Raw genomic sequence first — 17,518 nt, 5'->3', positions numbered from 1 at the left:
CCCCCCTTTTGGCGATGGAACGCGCCAATCCCCGCCGCTGAAGCTCTCGCTCCGCCCGGTTCGGGCTTGTACCATTAGGCAGGCGATAGGGGGACCGAGGGCGGGGAAAGGAAGGCTGGCGAGGGGGAAGGGGGCGGATGCTGGCGGCGCGGCGGGCACTGTGGCCGGGCTGGCGTGGCTGGAGCTGCGAACGCAGGAAGATGAAGTTGCTGACGGCCGCGGCCCTGCTGGGGCTGGGCGGGGGTCTCCTGATGCTGCTCTTCCCGGGCACTCATGCAGAGGAGCGCAAGAAGGGTCCCAAGGTCACGGTGAAGGTGAGCAAGCGGGGGGGGGGAGGGGAGGGGAGGCACCCAGGCTCAATATTCCCCGTGCATCGCTCCCCCCTCCTCGACCCACTTGCTTTGCAGCGGGATTCGGCGCCCGTGCAGCCCCCGTCCCGATTGCAACCCCGTTGCAACAGCCTGGCAGCCGGCCAGTGCCCGGAGGGGTCTCCTTCCCCCCCCCCCCGCTTCTGCTGGCCAGTTTTTAGTCTATCCGCGTGCATTGGCACGCGCGCACGTGTGGATGTGCACGCACGCGTGTATCGAGGTCGGTGGGGTGGTGGGAAACGGGAACCTTAATCCTAGGAACCGGCCGCGTCCGATCAGATGACAAGGAGCCGCCGGGAGGCTGCCCATGCCTCGGTAGGTGGCATCCAAGGTACGTGGACAGATGCCGGGGAGGTTTGCACGCGAGTAATGCAGGCACGGACGCCCCCCTATGAAGCAGGGACTCCAGGAGTAGGATTGCCGGTCATCCCGTGGCAGGGTGAGGGTTGGCAGGCTGGCACCGGAGAGCCCAGAAGCAGGAGATTTGCAGGGGGTTATTTTTGCTTGCTTTCTGGGGACTGTAACTGCCGCATCGCTGGCTGCAGGATTGCTCACGAGGAAGCCCCCTTGGATCCAGTGGGATTAACGCCTGGCTGGTGAAGTGCACAAATTGCAGCCTAGCCTTGTAGAGCCCCTGAAATGAAGGAGAGCCTTGACCAGGGTGATGACATGGCATTTTCCAAAGACCTTAAAAACTGGACTGTGGTTTCTAGACGAAGAGGAAGGAGGTTTGGGAGGGATGAGGGCAACCACCCAGGCCAGAAGGATTGGGCCTCTCTTCCACTCCCAGGAACCGTTAGCCAAGTCCGAGATATCAATAAGAGGAAGCCGTTGTATATTCTAATAAAAGCATCTTAAGGCTTGTGCCCGTTCAGACAGCAGCCTTGTGTTTTCACACACAGGTCTGGTAGAAGCCTCCAAGGACATCACACACAGTGAGGTCTCCACTGCAGTTACTCAAATTGTGTCGTCTTCATCCCTTGCCTGATACGCTTACATGACTTAAATTCAAGGAGTCTTCAATTTATAATGGTTCGTTTAGTGACTGAAGTTACATCAGCACTGAAAAATGACTGTTATGACCATTTTTCACACTTATGACCCTTGTAGCGTCCCCCTGGTCATGTGATGTACATTCGGATGCTTGACAACTCATTTATGATGGTCGCCATGTCCTGGGGTCACGTGATCCCTTTTTGTGACCTGATCAGCAGAGTCAATGGAGAAGCCCAATTCACGTAACAACTGCAGTGATTTACTTAACAACTGTGGTAAGAAAAGCGGTCAAAACTCACTTAACATCTGTCTCATTTAGCGACAGAAATGTTGGGCTCAAATGTAATAATAATACAGTTGGAAGGGACCTTGGAGGTCATCTAGTCCAACCCCCTGCTCAGGCAGGAAACCCTATACCGTTTCAGACAAATGGCTGTCCAGTCTCTTCTTAAAAACTTCCAGTGTTGGAGCATTCACCACTTCTGGAGGCAGGTAGTTCCACTGGTTCATTGTTGTAACTGTCAGGAAGTTTCTCCTTAGTTCCAGGTTGCTTCTCTCCTCAATTAGTTTCCATCCGTTGCTTCTTGTCCTGCCTTCAGGCGCTTTGGAGAACAGCTTGACTCCCTCTTTGGGGCAGCCCCTGAGATACTGGAAGACTGCTATCCTGTCCCCCCTTGTCCTTCTCTTCATTAAACTAGACCTACCCAATTCCAGCAGCCGTTCCTTATATGTGGTCGTAAGTCAAGACTACTTGTACTAGACTTTGTCCTGAAACCACAGTGCAAGCTTAACCAGGCAAACCCTCAATGTTTGCAATTCTTGTAGTGGTGCTTTGACTCCGCTACAACAAAGGGCAGTTGGTGACCAAGGAGGGCCATGTTTCAGCAACCGGTGCCAGAGTTGGCCTCCAGGAATCGGGTTCTGAATTCAGAATAGGAACACATTCGCCGAAGCAGCCAGTTCTTGATAGCAGCCTGTGTTTCTCTCCCCAGGCGTATTTTGATGTTAAGATTGGAGAGGAAGAAGTGGGGCGCATTGTCATCGGCCTCTTTGGAAAGACGGTCCCCAAAACGGTGGAGAATTTTGTTGCCTTAGCCACAGGAGAGGTAAGTTGGACATCGGCTCTGTCATGCGGTCATTTCTGAGTGACCGCAAAATTAGGGGTTGGATTGGTGCAAGGTGATAATGCTTCACAAGCGGTAGATAAAGCAGAGAAACTGATAGCTGTGGGTGGCTAAACAAATCCTCATGATGTTCTTCTAAGCAGGGCTGGCCCCACAGTTGAGTAAAAGGGGGTAATCACCCCCTGGAAGCAGGTGGTTGACGTTACGAAGAAAGTAAACCACTCTCCATTTATTAATAATATTGGATTGGATCTATTTAGCTGTTTATTTACAGATTTGTGTGGTTGCCTGTCCTGGGTCACAACTCACAACAATAATCCATAAAATTCTGGCTCGCCTGGATGAAGGGGGAACCCCTCTTAGTGAGAAAGGGGGGTCTTTTAGAGGAGGAGAGTGAGGAAGTAGAAGGAAGGGGGAAGTGAAGAGATGAGAGGGGGATGCGGTCTGGGGGGAAATGGATGAGCAGTGCCGGAATTTGTGTGTTGTATTTTAACTTGTTATGTATCTGAATTTTTTTTCTTACGATTGTAATGAAAATAAAATAATAAAAAAAAATTAAAAAAAAAGAGAAAGGGGGGTCTTTTGTGCTTAAAAGCTTTTTATTTATTTATTTATGAGGCTTATGCACCGCTTTAAGTGCAAGCACTCTAAGCGGTGTACACCAGTAAGCAATGTGTATATGTATGTATGTATGTGTGTGTGTGTGTGTATATATATATATATATATATATTATATATATATATATATATATATATATATATATATATATATATATATATATATATATATATTTACATTGCCCCCAACAATCTGGGTCCTCATTTTACCTACCCCGGAAGGATGGAAGGCTGAGTCAACCTTGAACCGCTGACCTGCTGAACACAGTCAGCTAAAGTGGCCTGCAGTACTGCACCCTAACTGCTGCGCCACCTCGGTTCTTTTTGGTGCTCAGTTGGATTAGGAAAACATTGGATCCATTTTCTGTCTGCTGAGACATTGTTTTTTTTCACTTGCTGTTTGCGATTCCTGAGTTTGGGGCACTGCCAATGTTTAAGGTATGGGTCCCCTGCGTCCACCACCCTCATGCTTTGCTACTTTTGTTTGCCAGAAAGGATTCGGGTTCAAGGGCAGCAAGTTCCACCGTATTATCAAGGACTTCATGATCCAGGGAGGAGATTTTACTCGGGGCGATGGAACAGGAGGTAAGGCTCAGGACAGGAAGTTGAGGTGGTTCCAAATTCAATCTCTTTGAGGCGCGTCATGTTTTTTGGCAAAGACGTCCTGTAGCAAACAATAGGTTTGATTAGCAACCACCCTGATGTGCAAAAAGTTGTACAACTGGGTCTGCTTTCCAACCCTCACAACTTATGGCTACACTGGGCAGGCTATAGTAAGTGGAGTAACATCTGTACCCCCTCCAGAGCGTGGAAACTACGACTCCCAGAATTCCTTGCACATCCGAGGGTGCCATCTTTAATTCTTGGGCACTACTGCCTCAGTGAGATGCTTTTCCCTAAAGTATCATGTCCTCTTGAGTGGGTTGATCTCCCTGTGTAGTTTTCATTATTTTTTCAATCCTGCCCTTCAGTGCGAAAGTCGAGATAACAGTTTTAAGATACGCATATATATATATATATATATATATATATATATATATATATATATATATATATATATATATATATATATATATAAAAAGAGCAAAGAGGCTGTAAAGATCACCACAGTTAGGCCAGTGAGCAATAAAATCAGTTGTGAAAGAAAGAGGAGGAGGAGTTCACACAGTACTCTGAGCTACAATATGGTTTATTTGGTACTGCAATGTGAAGAGTGAATCTAGCCAAAGAGAGCTCAATTATAGATTGGCATGTGAACCTAGTGATTCGGTGTATCATGGATAGGTGAATCTTGGTTTAGGATTGTGTGGAAACACAATGGCTGAAAAGCAAGGAAATTGGTGCTAATGAGTTCCTGTGGTGTGGATAGGTTCTTCCTTAACATCTGAAAAGGATCCAGGGATCTCAGAGAAGCTGGGAGATGCTTTTCCCTAAAGCAGGGGTAGGCAACCTCGGCCCCTTCATGACTTGTGGACTTCAACTCCCAGAATTCCTGAGCCAGCATGGCTCAGCATGGAAACCTCTCCCTTTCCCCTCAGCATGGCTGGCTCAGGAATTCTGGGAGTTGAAGTCCACGAGTCATAAAGGAGCCAAGGTTGCCTACCCCTGCCCAAATGCCTGAATTTTGATCACGTGACTGTGAGGAAAAAGTATTTAAAGCAGGGTTCTTCAAACCTGGCCCTTTTATGACTCATGGACTTCAGCTTCCAGAATTCCTGAGCTGGCACAGCTCAGCTTGGCAGCCTCTCCCTTTCCCCTCAGCGTGATGGCTTGGGAATTCTGGGAGTTGAAGTCCATGAGTCATAAAAGAGCCAAGGTTGCCTACCTTAGGCCTAGGCCGGTTTATGACTCGTGGACTTCAACTCCCAGAATCCCTGAGCCATCATGGCTCAGCTTGGAAACTTCTCCCTTTCCCCTCAGCATGGCTGGCTCAAGAATTGTGGGAGTTGAAGTCCACGAGTCATAAAAGAGCCAAGGTTGCCTACCCCTGCCCTAAAGTATCATGTCCTCCTGAGTGGGTTGATCTCCACATGTGGTCCAGGTAGATCTCAGGTTGAGACTCTCAGTCTCTGTTTTGGGCAGCATTACGTCTCTCCTGTTCTCATCTTTGCCAGGGAAGAGCATTTACGGAGACCGTTTCCCAGATGAGAACTTCAAGTTGAAGCACTATGGGCCGGGATGGGTCAGCATGGCTAATGCCGGCAAGGACACCAACGGGTCTCAATTCTTCATCACTACTGTCAAGACTTCATGGCTGGACGGCAAGCACGTTGTCTTCGGCAAAGTCCTGGAAGGGATGGTAAGCAGGACTCCAGTTGGGTTGGGCGAGAGTCAGTCTTGTCCAGGGTATAGATCTGTGTTTCTCAACTTCAGGTTGTGTAGACTTCATGCTGGCTGGGGAATTCTGGGAGCTGAAGTCCACATGTCTAAAACCCATCTCCCTGCCTTGTCCTAAATAAAAGTAAAGGTTTTAGAGGCCTCATCATCCTTCCCAGCTGGATCAGACAGGAAACACGATCAGATGAGCTCATTTTATTGCCAGACTATTTAATATAGACTGTTGCAAGTCTGAAAGTACAAATCTCTCGCCTTCTATTTTTATAAGCTGATAAGTTAGGGAGGATCTTCTCCAAGTTGCTTTCTTGGCTTGTTCTGCAGCTCTGGGCTTCCCCTCCTCTTATAGGACCATTCTCTAGGTAGCATCTCTTCCCTCTCCCTCTCCCAAGGTCATTCCCATATACTATAACATTATGTTCCTGGACTCTCAACTGACCCTCCAAGCTGCATTAGAACTTGAGAGGGTGGAGACCAGAACAGTGAGATAATGTCCTCCATGGTAGATGGGGCCATCAATTCAGGACTTTGTTCCTATCTCTTTCTAGGATGTTGTCCGGAAGATGGAAAGCACCAAGACAGACAGTCGCGACAAACCCCTGAAGGATGTCATCATTGCGGACTGCAACGTCATTGAGGTGGAGAAACCATTTGCCATTGCCAAAGAATAATCAGGTTGCTGGAGGGCCAGGTTCTGGTCTGCAAAAGGGCTGGAGGCCCTACCTTCTTCCCGGGGCCTCATTCATCCTCCTCCTCCTCCAGCTGCTGAGCACCCGCTGCTCTCTTTCTCCCCTCCATGCTGGGTGGGGGGGCCTCCATTTCTGCAACCACCGCTCAACTTCTTCCATTTCCATCATCAGCCTCGGTGGGCAGCGGGGCCCCTTCCAAGGGGCCAGGAGTGTTGCGTCGTCTCAATTCTTTTTGTAAAAAGCACATGGACCAATAAACATGACCATTGTGTTTTTTTGTAGAACTTCTAGCTTGCCTTTGTCTTCGTCAGCCAGGACCGGGGAACCCAAGCCGATTGTAGTTGATGCCACGAAGCGTGGCTTAACACATGCTGTAAGCCCAGTTGTAAAAGTGGGAGCTCTCAACAATTGCCTTTTGATGAGCAAAACAGGACAAAATCCTAGTAGTGACTTCCGATTTTGGAAACAGAGGAAGCTGCTCTGGGCACTCCAGTGGAAAATGGCGTCATTCACAGTGTGAAGAACTTTAAAAAGTTGGTTTTGAGGAACTGGGCTAAGCCACGATAGCCCACCAGATCAGGGTTTCTCAACCTCAGCAGCTTCAATTGGGTGAACTTTTAACTCCCAGAATTCCCAACTGGTGGGAGTTGAAGTCTACCAATTGCAAAGTTGCTAAGCTTGAGAAACACTGCTGGATCACAGTGCCCATTTTCCTCAGCCATACTAGGAACGTTGGCAGTGACCCAGACCCCCGTTTGGAGGGCTATCCAGTTTTCAACAGTTGGGAGGATTACCAGCCTTAAACAAAATAAGACCGACAACCTCTGTCCCAGGGAAAAGAGGGAAAAGATTAAACAACAAAGGAGCACAGGTGTCCCCCTTTGCTGAGACCGAACAGGATTCGAATTGGTACAAATTCTGAGAGTTGAAGTCCACACCTCTTACAAGTGGTTGAGAAACTCTTATTTTACTAGTAGTGTCTTCCTAAGTAAGACCAATGACCTTTCCAGATGCTGTATTCTCCTGAAGAGACGTAGCCGAAATAAACTACAGTGGATTTTAATGGATAGCCTACTCAACAAGTCTAGAATCTACTATGGATCTTCCCCTGTTCCCCTGGTGAAACGGAAGAAGATGCTCAGTAAGCTGTGTCCTTGATCCCTCTGTTTTTTCCACACAAGCTGGGGGGGGGGGAGGGGGTGTCTCCCCTTCCAAGGGACAAAATTGCAAAGCAGGCAGCTCCATGTCTCTCTAGGCAGGAAGGAAAGGAGCAGAACAGCAACTCCATGCGTCTCTGTCATTGTCCTTTGCAGCCCCAAGTCCATTAAGAGCTTTGCTTCCAGGCAGATGATGGTCTTGGGTGTAGAGGCCCTGCAGGACACCGCTTAGGATTATATTCGGAAGCAGATCTGAATGAAAAGAGTGGAATATGGCGTCATTCACAGTGTGAAGAACTTTAAAAAGCTGGTTTTGAGGAGCTTGGCTAAGCCACAATAGCCCACCAGATCAGGGTTTCTCAACTTGTAGCCGTTTGCAGTTAGATTTCCTACCTTTTTGCAGTTGGGAAAGCAAAACTGATGGTGTTGCTCAGGGCAGGGATCTGCAACCTTGACAATCTTAAGACTTCAGTTCCCAGAATTCCTCAGCCAGCATAGCTGGAAGCTGGTCCCCAAGTCTTAAGGTTGTCAAGGTTGCAGACCCCTGACTTATGGAGTGGCTGCCAACCACAGGCCCAGAGATAAATTAAGTCTTTGCCCCCACCTGAGCCAAGAAAGTGGGACATAAAGCTTAAGAATAACAACAACAAAAGCCGTAAAATACAACACTTGGTACTGGAGTCCACTTGTTGAACTAACTTAGGGTTCAACCAGTTCTACAGTGAAACTAAGGTTCTGGGGGATAGTGGGTAAGTAGGACAATTTTAATAGTTCTCTTTCCTCTTAAACCAGGATAAGAGGGGCACACTGGTTAACAGCCAGCCCATGAAAGGCCTGGGCTCTTAAGCCAAATTTTCCCAGCTTTGTATGCTCTGGGTAGATGGGCTTTGGGTTCCAGAATTCTTCAGTTGCCATGCAGGCTGGGGGGATTGTGGGAGGGTGAAACCATCTCTGGAAGGACTCCACACCAGCGTTTCTCAAGCTCAGCAACTTTTAAGACGTGTGGACTACAGCTCCCAGAATTCCCCAGCCAGCAATGGAATCCACACGTCTTAAAAGTTGCTGAGGTTGAGAAACACTGGTCTTTATCAGGGGTAGGCAACCTCGGCTCTTTTATGACTCGTGGACTTCAACTCCCAGAATTCCTGAGCCAGCCATGCTGAGGGGAAAGGGAGAAGTTTCCAAGCTGAGCCAAGCTGGCTCAGGAATTCTGGGAGTTGAAGTCCACGAGTCATAAAAGAGCCGAGGTTGCCTACCCCTGGTCTATACTTTCTGGAAGAGGTGAGGGACCCCTCTAGAAGTTTCTGCAACCCCCTTCCCCCCGCCCCCAGCCTCCTCCTTGAAAAACATGGCTTGGAGCAGGGGTGTCAAACTCAATTTCATTGAGGGCCGCATCAACATTGCGGTTGCCCTCAGGGGGCCAGGTGGGTGCGGCCTACTGGGTGAGCGTGGATGGAGTGGGTGTGGCCTACTGGGTGGGCGTGGCCAGCTCTACATCGTTTGCGTTAAGGGTGCCTATGGGGGCCTGGGCAGGAGTGGGACAGATCTGAGGGACTCTGGCAGAAGGGGAGGGGGACCAGGGCAAGCGCCAAGGCCTGGTCCACTGGAGGAGCCTCACTGTTCCTCTCAGGCCATGCGGGGGGGGGGGTGTCTTGTGGAGCCAAGACTGCGTTTCAGCATAGACGGCCACCCCAAAATTGTACATTGGCTCCCGGCCGGCCTGGGCCAGGGCCAAGGCAGCGGGGGGCCGTTCCCTCACTGTTTCCAAGATGGCTTCGCGGGCCATATGAAACCACTTCGTGGGCCGCATCCGGCCCCCCGAGGCCTTGTGTTTGACATGTCTGGCCTGGAGTGAAGCTTGCTGGGTGCAGTCATTTTGAAGAGCATAACTTTCCACACTTCCTCCCTCGCCTGCAAGGAGGAAGGGGAAGCGGTCCTCACTGCAAACCTATCGCAAACTTATCTTTTGGCCTCGAAACTCCCACTGCATTTTGCCGTAGGCCTCAACATGACGACCGTAATGGAACTTGCCCATTATAGTTGTATGCTGGGACGGCGGTAAATCGGGTCGGTCATGTGACGGACCAGATTTTATGACCTTTTTTTTTTTGCGCCAGTCATTAAGCAAAGGCTGCAGTCATTAAGCGAAGCCGTTTGCGAAGCAGCTGGCTACAAGTTGAGGATTTATAAAAGTCTGCACTTTCTCCCTGGTTTGGCTTTCATCATACCCTTCCAACTTTATTATTATTATTATGGTTCATCGCACATCAGCCAGATGTTCAGACTGGATTTGGCATTTTGTCCACCCGAGTCCTTACCCAGGACCTGGGATAGGCAGATGTGGATGTTTGATGGTATTATTATTATTACTACTACTACTACTACTATTACTACTACTACTACTACTACTACTATACCCAAAGCTTCCGAAACACATTTGGCCTTTCCCAGCCTCTGCTGGATGGCACAGCCTTGGCTAACTGGTGTTCCCCTTCCTCTGTCACCCCCACTCCCCCCCCCAAAAATGGCTTCTTCAAGGCTTACCTGTGGAAGATGGGAGCACATACGGATCGCTGTGGAAGCTTATGCCAGGCCGGTGAGAGAGCTGGGCACAGGGGCTGTTGGAGAGAAGAAAGTGCCACCTTGTGTGTTAGAACAAGCAGGAAAGGGGCAAAGAGTAGTAGAATTAACAGTCGGAAGGGAGCTTGGGGGTCATTTAGACCAACCCCCTGCTCAAGCAGGAGACCTTATACCAGTCTGGCAAAATGGTTGCCACTTGACTTGATGGGCATTTTCCTTTCTATAAAAATAAGGGGGATGAGAAGCAAACCAGCCAACAAAGAAGTTTTCATGCTTCACAGAAAGAGAGTGCGAAGAATAACAGAGCTGGAAAGGACCTGGGAGGTGTTCTAGACCAACCCCCTGCTCAGGTAGGAGAACCTTCTACATTACCTATATCTTCCTTCCTCCATGTTACTCAGGGTTCTTCAGTGCTTAGAATAAGCAGGGAAGTGGGGACTTTTTTCTAGGCTGGGGGCTACTCAGAATTTGGGGTGGCATGCCAGGGGTGGCAGTCAAAGAGAGACAGGCGGAGTTGGGGGACTTGGTGATCTTCCTTCCTGCATCCTATGCAATGTCACTTTCCAGAATATTTGCAGCTCAGGGTTGAACTGTGGGGTTCTTGGTGCTTTCTGAGCTTGTTTTCTGAGCAGGCATTTCATTACCAAACTAGATAACATCATCGGTGCTTCAGTGATGTATATGATGACCAGGCACTGATGATGTTACCTACTTTGGTAATGGGATGTCTGCAAGAAAACAGCCAAGCTACCATCTGATCAAGTTATAATTACTAAAATTTTAGATCGTGCAGAAATGGATAGTTTAACACTGGAGATTAAAGAGAAAGATGATTCAATTTATTTTAAAACTTGGGAAATTTTTTTACCAATGGTTAGAGATACGTAAATGATGGGCTTTTAGCTAAGTTTTAGATTTTAGGTTAACAATATTGTTATTTTTAGTGTGTTTAAAAGATAATGTGATAATTATGATCATTTGAGAATGTGCTAATGATGATAATGTTGATTAGATGAGATTTTAATAATTTTGTTTACCTATTCAAAGGAAATCTATCAATTTTTAGTATGATGGTTACACTTAACTTCATTGCATGATTGCTGATTACGATATGAATTGTTATTTAATACTTAGAGCTGGACGGAAACTTGTTTGTTAAAGCATGAAATTATTGTTGGGGGTTGCCTCCATTATTGTATTTACCCCTACCCTACCCCAAATTCCACATCCCTCCCTTTTCCCATACCCATATTGATCCTATCCTTTTTTACCTATACAAAATTTAATAAAATATTTTTAAAAAAAGAAAACAGCCAAGCTCAGAGAGCACCAAGGATGCCACAGAATGTGACTTGCTTAGAGCTTAGAAATTGTGCCTAAATATTGCTGGAGAAATAGGACTGGAAGAAGCTGGCCTTCTTGTGTTTTCTAGATTTATAGACAATCTTGTCTTTCTCCTTAAGACCCAACAGCTCTCCCAAAGCTGATTTCTAAGAGTGATGGAAATCCGATATATCTAGAACATAGAAGGTTGTCAAACATTGGAATAAACAATGAGGTCAAGGTGGTACTTGGGACCCCCTCACCCATCCAAAGTTGGGGTGCTCCCCCAGCCTCTCCCTTAAAAAAAAAACAGAAAACAACTTGCCTGAAGTCCTGAAAGGAAGAGTTCTCCTCCCATCTGTTGAAAAAGAAACCAAATACAAGGTCTTCAACAGAACAAAATATTTGTAGCTCGGGGTTGAACTGTGGGGTCCTTGGTGCTCTCTGAGCTTGGTGGTTTTCTTGCAGACGTTTCATTATCCAACTAGGGGACATTATCAGTGCTGGAAAGAGTGGAGTTTTCAAACTGGGTAATGAAATGTCTGCAAGACAACCAAGTTCAACTCCACAAAGACAGTTGTCTGACAACTCCACAAAGACAGTTATCTCCACAAAGTTGTCTCCACAAAGACAACTCCATCGTGGGCGCTCCATCACTGGAGATTTTTAAGAAGAGGCTAGACAGTTACTTGTCTGAGATGGTATAGGTTCTCCTGCTTCAGCAGGGGGCTGGACTAGAAGACCTCCAAGGTCCCTTCCAGCTCTCTTCTAGTCTAGTTGAGTCGAGTCTATTCTATTCCTATTCTATTCTATTCTATTCTATTCTATTCTATTCTATTCTATTCTATTCTATTCTATTCTATTCTATTCCTAGTCTAGTCTAGTCTAGTCTATATTCTATTTTATTCTATTTTATTCTATTCTATTCTATTCTATTCTTCATGTCTTCATCTACTACTTCATCTATTACTCTGAATGCAATCTAAAAAAAAAGACACTACACTTTATTGTAGTTTGTGAAGCAGCCCTTGGTGTTGGATTTTTCACTGATTGTTGGCAGGGTGGGGAGAAGGGAAAAGGTTGAGATAAGAAGGATGCAATGGAATCCACGTAGAACAGAAGCCCTCCAGATGATCCTGCACTACGACACGCAGCAGCGTCCATCCCCATTGGCCACACTAAAACGGACTGCTGGGACTTGTAGTTCAACAGCCCCTGGAGGACCACAGGTCTCCCTGGTCCAGCTGTGGGCACCTGCAGGGAGATGGGATCTGCTGCTCCTTCCTTCTGCTTCCACTCCCGAGGAATACTCACGCCAAATGGGGCTCCTGCTGGCCTTGCCAGAGCTTCAAGAAATGAAGCAGTTCCTTGGGAAGAGTTTGGTTCTGCAAGATGACGCCCTGCAAGGAAGGCAACAAGTAGGGGAACTAAAACCCTCCCTGAGGCATATAGCAAGAGGAAGCAAATGGGAGAGGTGGCTTCAGCAGGGAATAACCATCTCCCTCCCCATGCTGTAAATCAAAGGCCCCCAACCTTTGGGGCACCAGGGACCGGTCCCGTGGAGAGAGGTTTTTCCACAGACTGGAGAGTGCGTGGTTTTGTGTGCTGCCTGCATCCCACAGATGGGGCTTTGCTTGTTTGTGCGGACCGGTTGCTGGCATGCCACGGCCCAGGGATTGGGAACCCCTGTTGTAAATCACCTGCAGATAAGCTTCTAATCCCGCTCTCCGTTGCTGCAGAACCTTCACCATCCAGTTTGGAACCCGTTTGGGTGGGAAGTCGGGAACCTGGCAGCTCCCCTTGATCTAAAGAGAGAACCGAAGACACGGTGCCTGTTAGGACCTGGGCGCCCACAGAAATGGACCAAGAAACTGCCGCAGTTCTGAAATTGGGAACCTTTGCAGGGAGTCCTCCACTTACAGCAGTTTAGTGGCCGTTCAAAGTTACGACAGCACGGGGAAAAAAGTGAGTTACGGCTATTTTTCATGCTGCAGCATCCCCAGGGTCACATGATCAGAATTCAGATGCTTGGTCCTCGCAGTTGCAACCGTATTCGCACCTCCGTGGTCATGTGATTAAAAAAATGAAGGCGCTCGGCAACCATGTTGGCGCTTGGCAATATATATTTACAGCAATTGCAACAATCCCAGGATCAATTGATCGCCATTTGCGACCGCCTCAGCTGGCTTCTGACAAGCAGTGGGGGAAGCTGGATTCGTTTAACGACTGTGTGACTCATTGAACACCAGTTTATAGATAACAACAGCTGCAAAACCAATATGAATGGATTCATCTGCATATGGCCTGGTGCAAGGTTCAAAATGCAGAGAGAGGAGAAACAGATAGAATCCCTGATGCACCTCCCTCTTGTCTCCAGCAGGTGGCAGCACATAGCCAGCTTTAGCTGATCTCCAGAAGCTGAAAGAAGGCCTTCCTTGATCCAATGCTCTTTGGAAGGGAGACCACTATGAAATCCCAGGGTTCTGGCTAAATTAGAACATTGAGGGGTGAGAATCCCCTAAAGGAAACAACCAACCAACTACTTTTGTGCTGATGGCAGAAATATGAAAGCTCAACCGAAGAAGGAAATGTCCCCTTTTACTCACCCTTTTATGAAGTGCGTAAAACTCGCTGTAGCGCTTCTCCACGCAATGCTTCCTTCCGTTACACACGATCTCCACTTTGAATACCTGCAACGGCACCCAGAGGTGGGTCAGATTCACAGCCCCTGCCTTCAGTTACGTCCCAGCTGACCTTCTGCTGGGTTCAAAAGACTCTCCTTGCAGATTGCACCCTCCCAGATGTCCTGGCTAGAGAGACCAGACTGGAAGGAGAAGCTTTGCAGCACTTCTGAATGAAAGATCCAATTTGGTCATCATTCCGGCTTTTTCTACATTGGCAGGAACTCGAGGGAGGCTCCGTGTTCAAGCAAAGGAGACAAATGGGAGGGGCCAGCAGAGGCTGGCCTGAAATCAGAAGCCGCTGTGTCTTGGCTGGGAAAGTCTTCACAACACTTCCTGGGCAGTTCCCATCTCTCCTAAAGTCTATGTGTGTATCCGTGCAGAGAGACCGCACCTGATACCTTTATGCGTCTGGGTGTGTCTCCATCCTGCTTTCTGTTTTTTAGAAGTAGCCAGTCCTTGCTTTCTTTTTACTAGGGTTGCGAGGAAAAGACTGGCCCAAGGTCGCCCAGTCAGCCTAAGGCAGGACTAGAACTCACCATCGCCTGGTGGTAGGCCTAAAGTCACCCAGTTGGTTTTCATGCCTAAGGCAGGACTAGAACTCACTGCCTCCTTGGGGATTGCTCCAAGTCACCTAGCCAGCTTTCATGGCTAATGAGGAACTAGAACTCCCAGTCTCCTGGTGATTGGCTCCAAGTCACCCAGCCGGCTTCGTGCCTAAGGTGGGGCTAGAATTCACTGTCTCCCGGTTTGTAGGCCAACGCCTTTAACCACTACCCCAAAAGGGCTCTTTGTAACAAACACATTCTGTTTCTCAATCCAGGTTCCCACAACTGCTTTCCTTCCTAATTTGTGGATTTTCTCAGAGGCGTCTAGCTGAGCTCATAGGACAGTGATGGCGAACCTTTTAGAGACCGAGTGCCCAAACTGCAACCCCAAACCCACTTATGCATCATTGGGTGCCAGGTGGGCATGGCCCATTGGGTGGGTGTGGCCCATTGGGTGGGCGTGGCTGCAGTGGTAACAACAGACTGGGACTAAAAAGTTCAATCAATCAATTCCAACTTCGCAAGATCTTTTTTTTTCCCCCCGGCGAGAAGTTGAAATTGACTGATTGATTGAACTTTTTTTTTTTTTTTTTTGCACATGACGGCGGAGGCCTAAAGCGAAAAGGTTTTATAAAACCCAGCTGAAGGCCTAGGACTGGGGCGACGGCGCGCGTGCCCACAGAGAGGGCTCTGCGTGCCGCCTCTGGCACCCATGCCATAGGTTCGCCACCACTGTCATAGGAAATAGATCAGGCACCCAGCCAACTTTCCAAAAATCCACTTCTATATCAATAAAACCAGCCCCTCCCCCTTGACCTGTAACTTGATCCCTTCTCCTTACAAGGTCCATAAACTTCCTTTTAAAAGGTTCAAACTGCATTGGGGAAGCGAACGTGACAAAATGATGGGTGGTGCCTTCAATCCAGGATGTTAGGGCTAGGAAAAAAGAAACAGCCTTCTGCCAGGACACTTGATTGAAAGTTGAAACCTGGCTGCCTAAGGATCCACTGCCTGGCTTCCTTGCTTCTCCTTCCTGGCTGTGGTGTGGTTTACCAAAAGGACATCGTCCCACTACACAAATTTACCTTAGAGAAAATTCAAACAGGATCCTCCTCCAAACATTAACACAGGCCTACCAGCCCCTCTTGCTTATGAGGGCACAGAAGAGCCACACAGCCCAGAGAGAAAGTCTGCATTCCCACAATATCCTGAGTTCAACAGGAGTCACTCAAATGTCTCCAGGCAAGAGAGGGGCTGCCTTAATCCCGCTGGACCGGAAGCTGACTCACACAGGTCTGGGGGGGCTGGGGGCTGGTGGGGGAACTCTCAGGTTTCCAGAGAGGCATTTCAAATCAATTCTTCCTTGGGTGACTTTGCCTGCCCACGCAGGACACAAAGGGCCAGCTGTTCTTCCCCAGCAGGTGCTTTCCTGACCAGCCTTCCAGCCAGAGCAAAAAAAGCCGGGCTGAATAAGCTGTTTATTGATTCCAAGCAAGAGACGTTTCTCTTGGTTCCTGGCTGGATTGCACAAACAGTGCGCCAGTGTCCATGTGCCAAGAAGATGTTTGCCTTCCTCAAAAGTATCCTAAAGATTCCTCTCACTTAAAGGAAGAAGGCCGAACCCCCGCGCCCCCCCCCCCCGGCCAGGATCCCTGGCACTGCATTGCACCTTCTGCACACCAAGTACCTGGGGACAATCCTGAGGGCCATTGCATTCTCTCTCTCTCTCTCTCTCTCTCTCTCTCTCTCTCTCTCTCTCACACACACACACACACACACACAGAGAGAGAGAGAGAGAGAGAGAGAGAGAGAGAGAGAGAGATGCTGCTAACTAGCAATTAGGAGGGAGTTTTGGAAAAACCTCATTCCTAAGAAATACATTTGCCTTTAAAAAGACTTCTTGGGTGGGTGGGTGGCTGTTTCCATAGGAGTAAGATCCGCCAGGCACCCGTTCAGACGTCCACGCAGTCCTCCCCACTCCTTCCCCCTTTCTCTCCTGGAGGGAAAGCTGCTTCCAAGCCAGGGAAGGCTTCAGGCTGCAGTCCGCCGGCTTGCGTCTCCTTTCCCTCTCCCGCTTGAACTCCGGCCGCCCTAACTCGGGTCAGCAGAGCCCTTTCCCACGGCCCCCGAGCTCGCCCTTCCTAGGCAAGGCCAATTGCTCCCTCCCGGCCCCCAGCTCCCCGCCCGCCCGCTCAGCCAGAGAGTCGCGGAGACGGAGGACCGGCCTGGCCCGCCCCGCCGCCCCGCTCCTGCCCCGGGACGCACCGTGCGAGCCTTGGCCGGACTGCGCTGCCGCCGAGGGGGCGAGGGCGCCCGCAGCCTCACCGCGCTCACCGCCACGGCCGGCTTCAGCATCGCGCAGCGCCGCCGGCCCAGCGCCCGTCCCCGGCCGATGCTTATACCCGCCGCTGACCCGCCTCGCCTCGCCTCGCTCCGCCCGGCCGCCCGCCCTGCTCCGCCCAGGCGCGCCGTAGCCGGGCTCCGAAGCGGGCACGTCTAGATGGGCTCAAGGGAGGAGAGAGCGGCGGCGGCGGCGGTGCTGCTGCTGCTCACGACCCCGTTTCCTTCCCGGGTGCCGCGATTTCCTTGCAAAGCAACGCAGGGCAGCAATGGCACCGGTGGGATTTCTGCCTGTCCTGTACCCGAAGGCGTGCAAGAACGCCCAGCGCCTGTTCTGACTCGCGAGCCAAGGTCTGTCTTTCTCTTTGGGTCCTTTACTACGGATTCGTCTAAACCAGGGTTTGTCCAACTTTGGCAGCCTTTTTAAGGCTTGTGGGACTTCAACCCCCAGAATTCCCCCAGCCGGCAAGAAGCCAATTGTTAAGTGACTTTTGCCCCGTTTGATGGCCTTTCTGGGCCCCGTTGTTAAGTGAATCGCTGCAATCGTTTAGTAACACCGTTGCTAAAAGACTGGCTTCCCCTTTGGCTTGGCTTTTCAAAGGTTGCAGAAGGGGATCACCGCAGCCCGTCATAAACACGAACCGGTTGCCGTGTGGCTGAATTTTCATTGCGTGACCACGGGGACGCTGCAACGGTCTTTAAGCATGAAAAACGCTTGTCGCTTTTCTCGGTGATGTTGTAACTCTGAACGGTCAATAAA

At 49.3% G+C, this 17,518-nt stretch overlaps 2 protein-coding genes across 3 annotated transcripts; one reads left to right on the top strand and one right to left on the bottom strand.

Annotated features, from left to right (window-relative positions):
- The first annotated feature begins 122 nt into the window (after positions 1 to 122).
- On the top strand, positions 123 to 6,413 carry PPIB (peptidylprolyl isomerase B). The gene is made up of 5 exons (XM_039339530.1): positions 123 to 314; positions 2,357 to 2,470; positions 3,598 to 3,691; positions 5,221 to 5,405; positions 5,989 to 6,413. The coding sequence occupies exons 1-5, from the start codon at positions 138 to 140 to the stop codon at positions 6,109 to 6,111; spliced, it is 693 nt and encodes a 230-aa protein (XP_039195464.1). The 5' UTR covers positions 123 to 137; the 3' UTR covers positions 6,112 to 6,413.
- A 664-nt stretch (positions 6,414 to 7,077) lies between these two features.
- SNX22 (sorting nexin 22) lies at positions 7,078 to 17,460 on the bottom strand. Of its 2 annotated transcripts, XM_039339531.1 has the most exons (7): positions 16,684 to 17,460; positions 13,796 to 13,879; positions 12,890 to 12,994; positions 12,504 to 12,589; positions 11,515 to 11,547; positions 9,831 to 9,904; positions 7,078 to 7,538 (listed from the first exon to the last, which is right to left on the bottom strand). In XM_039339531.1, the coding sequence occupies exons 1-7, from the start codon at positions 16,771 to 16,773 to the stop codon at positions 7,381 to 7,383; spliced, it is 630 nt and encodes a 209-aa protein (XP_039195465.1). In that variant the 5' UTR covers positions 16,774 to 17,460; the 3' UTR covers positions 7,078 to 7,380. The 2 variants fall into 2 exon arrangements, with proteins under 2 accessions (XP_039195465.1, XP_039195466.1); XM_039339532.1 differs by lacking the exon at positions 11,515 to 11,547.
- Between the last annotated feature and the right edge of the window lie 58 nt (positions 17,461 to 17,518).

Source organism: Crotalus tigris, unplaced genomic scaffold (genome assembly GCF_016545835.1).
Source record: "Crotalus tigris isolate CLP2741 ecotype Arizona unplaced genomic scaffold, ASM1654583v1 scf7180000017735.2152567, whole genome shotgun sequence".
Classification (NCBI taxonomy): domain Eukaryota; kingdom Metazoa; phylum Chordata; class Lepidosauria; order Squamata; family Viperidae; genus Crotalus; species Crotalus tigris.
The sequence above is the reverse complement of the archived record's forward strand: the minus strand, read 5'-3'. Positions and strand labels throughout refer to the sequence as shown.